At 35.6% G+C, this 11039-nt stretch overlaps 1 protein-coding gene across 3 annotated transcripts; it reads left to right on the top strand.

Moving 5' to 3' along the window:
- The first annotated feature begins 2754 nt into the window (after positions 1-2754).
- On the top strand, positions 2755-9364 carry LOC133317211 (uncharacterized). Of its 3 annotated transcripts, XM_061519047.1 has the most exons (10): positions 2755-3037; positions 4593-4677; positions 4735-4802; positions 5273-5349; positions 5563-5616; positions 6167-6427; positions 6532-6594; positions 7751-7819; positions 7903-7948; positions 8940-9364. In XM_061519047.1, the coding sequence occupies exons 1-10, from the start codon at positions 3004-3006 to the stop codon at positions 8999-9001; spliced, it is 819 nt and encodes a 272-aa protein (XP_061375031.1). In that variant the 5' UTR covers positions 2755-3003; the 3' UTR covers positions 9002-9364. The 3 variants fall into 3 exon arrangements, with proteins under 3 accessions (XP_061375031.1, XP_061375030.1, XP_061375029.1); XM_061519046.1 differs by having other exon boundaries at positions 2756-3037; positions 4602-4802; XM_061519045.1 differs by having other exon boundaries at positions 2757-3037; positions 4593-4802.
- The last annotated feature ends 1675 nt before the right edge of the window (positions 9365-11039 follow it).

Genomic DNA, 11039 nt, shown 5'->3' on the forward strand with positions numbered 1-11039 from the left:
AAGAAACGAAAAGAAGCGATAAAATGTATGCCTTATGTGAAAGCTAGGCATGATGGCATTTTATTAATTGGTATTTGTGGATTCTTGCTCTAGGTGTACCTAGGGACTAAAAAGGAATCAGAATCTCTTGAAGATATATAAGTAACTTGAGCCACAAGTAAGCTGATTGTTAAAGCTTCAAGAGGTAAGCTCTATGTTTAAGGAGTCTTTTTCTACTTGAGTGCTCCACCATAGTTAGTGAACTGTGGTTGGATTGTATGACTGTTTTGATGCTTTGTATAGATGCATTCATATAGAGCTATTTGATAACATGATATGTTTTGTTCTGATATGACTTCTGTAAGATGATTTCTGTAATAATCTCTGGCCATTGATTGTATAGTACCCTGATGTCCGCTTTGGGGTCCTCCCTCGGGACTAATGGTGTACGCCTCTGATATGTCTAGTTCCGCTATGGGGTCCTCCCTCGGGAACACATGCGTTGATTTCCACTTGGGGTCCTCCCTTGGGAATGACAGCGCACATCTCTGATATGATATGGATATATGCTTTGTTCTGTTACGATATCTGTTATATGTTGTATTCATATATTCTGTATTTGACTTTCATGCAGGAGTGAGCCAGGGGTATGGAGAATTCTCTATAAACCTGAAGCTTATTGAGATTTGTAATCTCACCCCTCGTTGGGGCCATATTTTCAGGTGCCCAGATTCCCGGTGAGACCTCTCTAGTCAGGGACATGACCCGTGGCTGAGGATTTGGACGGATTGGATTTTAAGTAGCTGTAGGCTACTTCTATTTTGGAGTGCATTTATGTATTACGTATTTTCTTAATTGATGGATCATGATGTTAGATCATTTACTTGTATATGGCCTGTATATGTCTTGTATATGTCTTCAGTATGATGCATGTACATTTTTGTATTCAGGCATGTTGATATGACTATGTAGTATTCAGTTATGGTTATGTATTGGATTTCATGCTGTTAGATTAGTGGCACGGAGCCAAGTTCTGCATGCGCCCATAGATGGGTATCTGATTATATCTGCATGACTAGTACTTCTGGATTGATGTGCTATATAAACTATTATCAGGAAATGCTTTTGAGTGGGATTGGAAAATCCCCAGTTGTCCGATTTATAGAGGAAACTCTGCCCGATTTTCGTTTACGCCGAGGAAACTCGGCTCGAGACGAGGATGTTACATTTATGGTATCAGAGCAGGGCCTCTCTTCCAGTACGGTGTGGTTCGAGGACGAACCAGGCGGAAGCTGGTGGGCATGTAACATCCCAAGAGCTGGCAAGGGCAGGGAGTGATCGCCGGTGCAAAAGGGCACGGACAATGAGCGGCTCATGCCAAATCTTATAGCTTGGGAGTTCATGAATGAATCGAATCAACACCCGAAAGAGAGGGATTCCAGAGACTGTGTTGGTATGGGACGGTACAGTTAGGAATGACTTATAAGAATTAATTGGTACTACCTATACTAACAAGATGCATCTACTTTTCGGTAGCCCGGATCAGAAGAACTCCACAGTTAAGCGTGCTTGACTTGGAGCAATTCTGGGATAGGTGACCTCCTGGGAAGTTTTATCGGGAAGTGTGCGAGTGACGGCAAAGCACACTGAAAAGTCTCGTGTTAGTGTGTGAGACAGTCATTGATTCTTGCAAGTTGTCACGCGTTACAGTTGAAATAAAGGGAAATAATTTTCTTATGTTATAAGAAAAGTGTTATCTCATATAATAAAAATAAAATTATAAGTGGGACCTACAGGTAAGAGAAAAGACAAAAAAATAGAGGTGGGGTCCACTCTTTTTTTGTATGTGTAAGAAATTTGTTTCTCTTGTGTAATATAAGATAAATATAACTCCGAAATAAATTATAATAATTTAATAATTTTTATTTTAAAAAACTTTATCTTAGAAATATTAGTTTGTTTTCAAGAAGAAGCTAAAAAATAAAGTAACTATTTGTACTTTGTAGGTTTGTCTTAATTCTTACAAGCATGGCTATTAGACCCGATTAATTCGGCCGGATCGACTCGAAATTTGACGAATTGATTTTCGGATTGGTTTGAGTCAATTATTGGACCGGTCACGTATGAAATCCGTTCAGAACCGGTCAATTGATTGGGTTATGAAAATTGGAGGGTCATGCATTATTATTAAAAAAAAATAACATGAAACCAACTAAAAAAAAGTGAAACTCCTTTGAAAAACTTTTGTAGTTTTGTTTGTTTTTAATATACTCTTTACAAATACCTCAAATCTCACTTTCAATTACTGAAGTAATTTGCGAAACAGTAAATTAAGAGAACGTGACATATTAATTTTTTACAAATCTATATTTATGGGAAGAGTTATTGCCTTATAATTATTAAACATGGTTAGTTGAAGATAATTGATAAAAGAATTATATAATTACTTGATATTTGAATTTTCTTTTTTCTTTATTTATTTCTTTTACAATATATTATATGAGTTATGATATATGACTTTTTTTTATCCTTCCAAAAATTATATATACTTACAGTTCAATATTACAATTTTTTACACGTATTTAATATTTTATAGATTTTTATATATAAAATGTAGATTTTTATATATTAAACCAAATCATGCTGATAACCCATCAATTAATCCAATGTTTAGTACCTTGGCCTCGCTCTGATAACATTGCTTAGAAGCACCTGTAACCCGAGGAGAGGGTCCACGTAAGACGAGGCAGGCTCTAGTTACCACTTACCACCCGGTGCACGTTAGCGAGAAGAAGCTCCGAAATTGGAACGGAGAAAATAATGAGAGTGGGCCGAGTGGCGGAAATCTCAAGAGAGACATTAACAACTACTTTATCGATTTTATTCTCTTCCTTCCCCGTTTCGCTTAACTGAACTTCACTTCGCTCTTTCTCTTTTCTCTATAATAAGTTGCTATCGTCCATTGTTTTTCTCTCCCATTCCAATTCCATTCTCTGCATATCCCCCCCTCTCTCTCTCTCTTCCATGGAGTCCTCCGCTGCCATTCGATCCTTTCACTGTATCGCTCTCTCTCTCTCTCTCTCTCTCTCCTCATTTGTATTTGCATATTTGTTATGAATGTGTTTCGCAGAGTGCGATCTATGCTTGTGTGTTTGCGATTTCTTATCTTGCTTTTTTTTTTTTTGATGTTGCTTGAATTGATGTGATGTTGAGGGAAACTAAAACTGAAAATGATTAAGAGTATATGAACTTTTTTTTTTTTTTAGGAATTTTTCTGCTTACTAATTTAATGGAATCAAGGTGTAACAGTTGGATTAGGTTGTGATATTTGAGCTAGGAGGATAATTTAACTGCGAAGAAGCTTGCTAATTTAGCTTTCTGACAATGTTAGAAACATTTTACGTTTATGCTCTTTTCGCATTGTGTGCTTGTTTGAAATCTATTCAGCTATGAAACTTTATAATCATTTTAAATTAAATGCTGAACTTAGGATGAAGTTCTTGTTCTGCTGATTTATTCTTTTATGAGAAATCAAAACAGACTTACTGCCGAAGATTGTAGATAATTTTTTTTTTTTTTTTTTTTTTTCGGGATTTGCACAAACCTTTGAAATTTTCATCCCGAAGTGACTCGTTGTCTTAGCTCGCTTGACTGGTTCCTGATTGCTGTAATATATGAAGCTTAATTTAACCTTCTCTATTTGAGAAAGGAGTAAAAAGAGTTGAAGAGCAACTCTGAAGAAGTGAATAGAGAGTCGGGGCAGCAGTAGGAAAGTTATTTTATGCTCATGCTTAGTATCAATTATTTACCAGAATCACAAGCATTAATATTTTTTCATAAAGACACTTGAATGCACTCCTTGATGTTTCAACAAATAACCGAAGGATGCTCTCCAGAGACCAAAGAGCATGTGATTGACATCCTGATGGGTCATGTGGGACACAAGATGACTAGGACCTGTGTTTTTATTTTTTATTTTTAAAAAATTTTGCGGCATCTATATGCTGTTTACTATTTACTATTCGATTGGAAAATGTTTGTCAGAAATCATCGTGTTCAGTTGGTGAGTTATTCTTTTGTTATTTTACTTTTGTTAGATAGAAAAATGAGCTCCAATCTTTTTCCCTGACTTATTGAAATAGGTTTAATTCTTTACTTAAAGATTCTTAATGTTTTCTAGGATATCTTAAAGGATCAATTTAGTTCCAAGAATAACTTCGTTGCTTCTCTTTTCATTGTAGCATCTTAACTGGCCAGCTGCCTAATCTTATATCAATTGGTTTGGCTACAGAAGATTGTGTTGCCTTGAGTCATGTTCACGTATGCAATTTGACAAAATTTATTGCAACTCTAACACAATGATTGTGTTTATGCCATTGGGGTGTTTTTGAGGGTTTATTTAGTTTTAAGTTACACTGATATCATTTGTATGTGTTTGTCTCCCTGTCCTAACATACATTAGACACACATGTACATGTATGTATGTATGAATGCCTCGTTCTTGCATTAATATTGTCTCTTTATACCTATACCAAGTCCCTATTACCTGGATGGCCATTATAAAAAGTAAAAATCCTTGCGACAGATGCTTAATACTTACACTTGGATTTCAGATCCCATAGGCACTATGTCCCAAATGCGATCCTCGCTTGAGAAGCCAACTGTATTTCCCAGCCATAATGTCAGATGGCACTCTAAAACTAGGCTTTTCATCCAGTGCTTAACAAATGATGAGAAGCATATCAATTCTCTCACCAAGGGGAAGAAAACACTAGTGTCATGTGCAAAAACATCCGAAGCTATCAACACGACCAAGTCTGATGGTGGGTTATATTCATTATGAAATGAATCACATACTTATGTTTTTGTTCTTTTTGGCTGTGAGTTGAATGAGATAAGTCTTATTCATTATTAGTATAATTGTCTCAGAGATACATTAATCAGTTGCAAAAAATTTGGCCAGTGGGTTTATATTTTTATATATGTGATCCAAGATAATGTTCCTGAACTCTTCTATACTTATTAGAAAGAAAAAAGACAGAAGAGAGTATTTTTCCCTTACATACAAAAATTGTCTCATTTTTCTTTTAGGTATTTTGTTATTTACATGTAAACATAATATTAGGAAGTCATTCTATTTCTGTTGCTGATCAGTATTATGGTAAATCAGAAAGTCTGTTTGAAGGTTACATACTATTACTTTGTTATACTTGGTTATTAGAATATTTCTTTTTTAATAAATTTTACTTAACATTCTTATTTCTTGACCTGTCAATTATTTATGATGTTGCAGATTCTTTGGATAGTACGCCACAAGACTCATTGGAGAAAAAACCTTTGCAAACTGCTACTTTTCCTAATGGATTTGAGGTCTATAGCTATCCTTGCCTTTTATTTTCCTGCAATTTCATTTTTATTATTATTGAAATACTTTACGTAAGCTATTAGAAGAAACAAACACAAGGTATTTTTTACTTATGATTGCTGGCTTTTGTACAAGATGGCACAATTGCATCCTTTAACAGCCATGTTTCAATGTAAATCTGATAAATCCGTACTTATGTCTGGTTTGCTTATGATCAGGCTTTGATATTAGAGGTTTGTGATGAGACTGAAATAGCTGAGCTGAAAGTAAAGGTGATCCTCTTGTCACTTATTTACTTCACTTATTTACTGCTTCTAATTTTGAAGTACAGTACTTTAAATATAATAACAAGGAAGAAAAGAAACTTCACAGTGTATGCTTTAAAGCAAGAGGCTATAGAGATGATATGGTTTGAACAATTCATGCACACACATTAGTGAACTGGATTTGTCCATAGCCCTGTAATATGCTGTGTTTTGAAACATAAGTCAAAGCAATGAATTTGATTTACTCAAGATATGTCATAGGCTTGTAGAAAATGAGGTAATGGTAATGGTGCTTTTGTCAATATTGTAGCACATTGCATTTCAAGCTTGAGATTGTGGTGCTTTTGTGCCTAATGTCCTATCTGAATATATCAATATTTTTTCTTGTAATTCAAATTTGATCGTAAACAACTGTATCAGATTGGTTTTTTATACAACATTGTACCTAAAAACTTTGATCTAACTTCATATCTTTAATTTCTCTCTGATTCATTGAAAGAAACATGTTTTTTAGCTGGATGACCTTGTACATGGCCTTATTTTACTTATACTATAGGTTGGAGAGTTTGAGATGCATCTTAAGCGAAACATTGGAGCAACAAAAGCTCCTTTGTCTAATATTTCTCCAACTACACCTCCACCTATTCCAAGTAAACCTATGGATGAATCAGCACCTGGTACCCCGCAACCGTCGCCACCAAAATCATCTCCGGCAAAGACCAACCCATTTGCAAATGTCTCCATAGGGAAGTCTTCAAAGTTGGCAGCATTGGAGGCTTCTGGCACCAATACCTATGTCTTAGTATCATCTCCTACGGTATGCCATCTATCAATATATGCATAAGCTCTGCTTTCGCCAATTATCTCTGACTTGAGCTATGTATAGTTTGCAATCACTTTTCTTTCTTTCTCTCTTGTCAGGTTGGCTTGTTCCGAAGAGGTAGAACAGTGAAAGGGAAGAAGCAACCTCCTATCTGTAAAGAGGTACATGTGACATGCTTGTCATTATCTATCCTCTGCTGTGGTGTTTTTAAGTCATCAGCTTGTTATGACCTAGATCACATAATTCACTTGATACTCCCTCCTCATGGCATCTCATTGTGAACTACACCATTGGATTTAGGTGCATATGTGCTTGTCACGCACTAAGATTCTGAGGTACACAAACTAAATGTTTCTGGTTTAGGGTTCAACCAGTAGCATATGAGCTGCCCCATGCAATACTGCAGACGTTTGGATCCTGTGCGTCAGTCTGCTTGCTTGTCAGCCTACTCTCCTGATGGGAACTTGCAAACTTGCATCTGTTGACTTTTTAATAAACTTGACCAATACAACTGGATTACAGTATAAAAAAGAAAAAAGTGGTAATAACTAATATTCTAATAATGAAAATCTCAGCTTATACAGTAAAAATAGATGCTTTTCTATTACTATATTACTTTATGGATATTTTCCATTTAAAAATGTTAGATTATTATTTGACATTAACAAAACAATATTGAGTCACTAATACATTTAAAACAATGTGAATATAATTAAAAAAGTTTAAATAGTTGGTTCTATTATTATAAGAATAGATTATATGAACTCACCAGAGGCACAGCTGTGCTGTAAAACTTTTTGTAGTTTTACATTTTGGCCAATTAACTTCCAGATCTGGGATTACTCTAAAATCCAAACTGTATGGTCCAGGTTATGACCACAAAATGGATGGTAAACTTTCTTTTCGGTTGAACTTTACATATAATTTCTCAGTTTTGTGCTGATTTTCCATCTCTATTGATATTTGGTTCTGCTACAATAACTAAAGCAGTTAATTGTAATATTAGTTTCTAAATGTTTGCGCACAATTGGGACATTAAATCAATACATTCTAACATGTAGGAATACTTTGTAAACTTATCTGTGAAAGATACAAATTAGATATTCTTTGGTATTCAAACATGGGTTGATCTATATTAGTATATTTCTATACTGGGGCAATTATTGATATCTTTTCTACAGTTGCTGGGTCAAGTTGATTCAGGACCTCATTCTCATTGTACTGGCTACAAATGCTTTTCAATATCTTCATTTTCTGATTCAATTCTAGCATTTCTGCATACACTCAATCGACTGTTTTCAATTTTATCATCTATAGGGTGATGTAATCAAAGAAGGTCAAGTCATAGGGTATTTGGATCAGTTTGGCACTGGACTTCCTGTTAAGGTGATCCGTCTCAGTTTCTTTAATTGTGATTCCTTCCTAAATATCTACCTCTCCTGACTGCTTTTATTTTTGAAATTTTGCAGACGGATGTGGCTGGAGAAGTGTTGAAGCTACTTGTTGAGGATGGAGGTATAATGTCTATGACCTTCTGTTACAAAATGTCTGGGTTTATTGATTTGGGACTCAAGTAATACTAGGCTTCTGGAAGAACAAAAAAGTAGTAGAAGTGCTATTCAATATTCATCCGAATTTGAAATAGGGAAAGTGGTAGTGTGGCTCCAGAGTAATAAAATATTGCAAAAATGATATGGCAGCTCATAAGAATTCTAGATTCTGTAAGTCTCTATTTTAAGTATTTTGAAACTTAGTTGCATGGAAGAAGCAAATTAAAAGTAAACATTGAAATTGGAGAAAAATTACTTGTAGTTAGTCCAGTGCATCCTGGTTTTTAAGAATGAATTTTACCATCTTGGGTGCCACTTAGCTCTCCAGCAGTTTCCCACTAGTATGTATGATATTCTATCATCTTGGATGCCTAATTGCTTATGTTTGACATGCTGTTATCATATTAAACATGGGCACGTTGGACGTCTAAGAATCTAGGATCCACACTCTCTCATAGTCCACGCACTGTATGAAAGATTTTTAATTATCTTACCAAACAATGAGGATCTCAAATTCCGTCATGTCAAAGATACTCAGATGTCTTCCATACTAGTGTGAAAGTATGTCTTGCATGCTTTTTGATGTGCATTTGCTGCATGTTGGAAAGTCACAGGATATTTATGATATATTAATTTAGTTCAATGTAATTTACAGTATATTGCTAGTTGTGCTATAAGTTTTCATGGGTTTTCTAATTATTGTTGGCTATTGACTAAATTTAAACACATTGTCTAGCTCTTAAAGGTCTTGATTTAATATCTGCCACTATCTTGTAAGCAATTTATTGTGTATACTGTCCTGTTGCAATATTTAATGCTCACTATCAATGCTCAGGCAATATTATCAATATATAAATATATATTGGTTCTGTTACTCCGACTGATGATTTTGGGGAGGGTGGACATCCATAGTTGTGATGAATATCTTACTATTTTTCGTTGTTTATAATTTACAGAGCCTGTTGGTTATGGAGATCCTCTTATTGCTGTCTTGCCGTCATTCCATGACATCAAATGAGCTAGCCTTCTCCATTTGTTGATGCAACTATGTGGCATTTATTTATTGGGAGGCTATTGGTATATTGGCAAAAATTTTAATAGATTGAGAAATAATTATTTGTCCCTACATATTGGGGAAAGGAGTTCCTTTTTCGAAGACCATACTTTGTATACCAATTGCGCGTAAATTGTTTCGTCTAGCTACTCCAAGTCCACCTTATTGTGTACCTTAGTGAATGAACGCAAACCAAAGGCTTTACATACACTATACACTAGGAACCAACTGATCTTAGTTGCTGGAGTTTGATTGCTTGCTTTTTATTTTCGCAAAAAGAATGTGTAGAATTTGTTTGAGATATTTTACCCAGATTAGAAGTGCATTGCTATAATATACGGAAATGTTGTCTTCCCAATAATCTCTGATCTAATACTTCATGACCAGATTAGTAGCACAATCTGTTAGTTTCCAATCTAAGGCCAATCACATTCCTAAGTGCTAAGGGCAAAGGCTGAACCACATGAGGTGAGAAATCATTCTCGTATCTAACGAGAAGGGCTTGTGAAATACGTCCCAGACCTGCGTCTTTTGAGAATAGGCATTTAGAATAGGCATCAAGGGGTTGCCTTCGCCACCATCCATAGGAGCAAAACGGGGCATCCTGCCCACGCTTTACCCTACAGTAGACAATTCGCGTTATTAGTAATAGCAAACGGGAAGAGAGAAAACCAGGCTAATGCAAACTATTTCATACGATAGTTGAAGCCCCGATTTCTAAAACTGAATAAATGCAAAAAAAAAGGTCATTCTCGGGCAAGTCCTCAATTTTTGTTTTTTAATGATGTCTAAATATGTGTTTAGCATGGGCAATTGAGATGGTTGTTCAGGAAGATGCCCAGTATCGAAGTCGTAACAATGACTTTTCAGCATACCAACTGGAATGGCCGAAGAAAAACAACTATATATACTAACTGGACATCATGTGAAATTATTAACTACTCATGTCGACGCAGGTAAGATTGGGTGAAGCATACTGTGTATCCTACATGGTAAGGGTACGGCAGATAAGTATATCACCGTCAGACTATGAAGCACCGATACTCCTTAAATTTTTTTTCCAACGTATCGGATACGCGTATCGGAAACGTATCGGACACATATTGTATGGTAATCAACATCCTGTATCATCAAGAACGTATCGCAAACAACATATCGGTGCTTCATTGCTTTCAGATTAGTTGATTGCCAGCCACCAGCCTCCTTGTAAAATTCCATGGTCAATAATTTTTTTTTTATACTATTTAAAGAAAGAAAGAAAGAAATAGTGAAACAGACAATTTCCCTCACGGAAGAATCAAAGCTATATGAAGACCATGGAGACATTGCATACGATATTGAATACCGTGACTCAAACAACAAATGACGAAAATTGCATTTCCAATTATAATATCAGCAAAATATCTGCTAAAAAGTGTTCATGGATTCGCCCATGATCCATGGACTAATAGGGTCAAATACCTCAAGTGTTGAGGTCATCCTATTGAGATGTTTCCTTCATTAATACTGACATGCACCGTATTTATTGATGCAAGGCTTAATGTCTGCCCAACCACCATAACTTTGAAGAAGATTATGGAAGAAGGTAGAAGATTCCTCTCACCTTATATATACACTTGAAGACCATTGTAATTTTGGTTAGAGATTTTTGAAGCCTAAAGCTTAGAATTTGAGGGTATCTCTAAAGAGAAGTTTGAGTGCGATTTCTTTAGAGAAATTTGAAAATACCACTATATTTGGTGAAGTTTGAGTATACCTTTAGTGTAATTAGGAAAACTTGACTCTTGTAATTTTTTTGAACTAATATTCCGTAATTTTTACTCTGCCTTAGGAAGAGGTTTTTCACGTTAAAAAGTTTGTGTGTTCTTCTTTGTCTCTCTCTCACTTCTGCATTTTTTATTTTCTACCGCGTGTTGGCCAACTTGGTGACTAGCTCCGAACTCGACTTCGACTTCTTTGAGGGAGGGACGTCCCAACACATCCGTGCTCCAATCTGACCTCC

This window comes from Gastrolobium bilobum, unplaced genomic scaffold (assembly GCF_033153095.1).
Source record: "Gastrolobium bilobum isolate Gb01-03AN ecotype WA unplaced genomic scaffold, APGP_CSIRO_Gbil_v1 utg1269, whole genome shotgun sequence".
In the NCBI taxonomy this organism is placed as follows: Eukaryota; Viridiplantae; Streptophyta; class Magnoliopsida; order Fabales; family Fabaceae; genus Gastrolobium; species Gastrolobium bilobum.

What these genes read in the sequence shown, in the direction of transcription:
- LOC133317211 (XM_061519045.1), top strand. Translation starts at nt 3,004, where the DNA reads ATGGAGTCCTCCGCTGCCATTCGATCCTTTCACT. An exon ending in TGCCATTCGATCCTTTCACT is followed by an intron (nt 3,038 to 4,592) that starts GTATCGCTCTCT and finishes CTTGGATTTCAG; the next exon opens with ATCCCATAGGCACTATGTCC. An exon ending in TAGCTGAGCTGAAAGTAAAG is followed by an intron (nt 5,617 to 6,166) that starts GTGATCCTCTTG and finishes CTTATACTATAG; the next exon opens with GTTGGAGAGTTTGAGATGCA.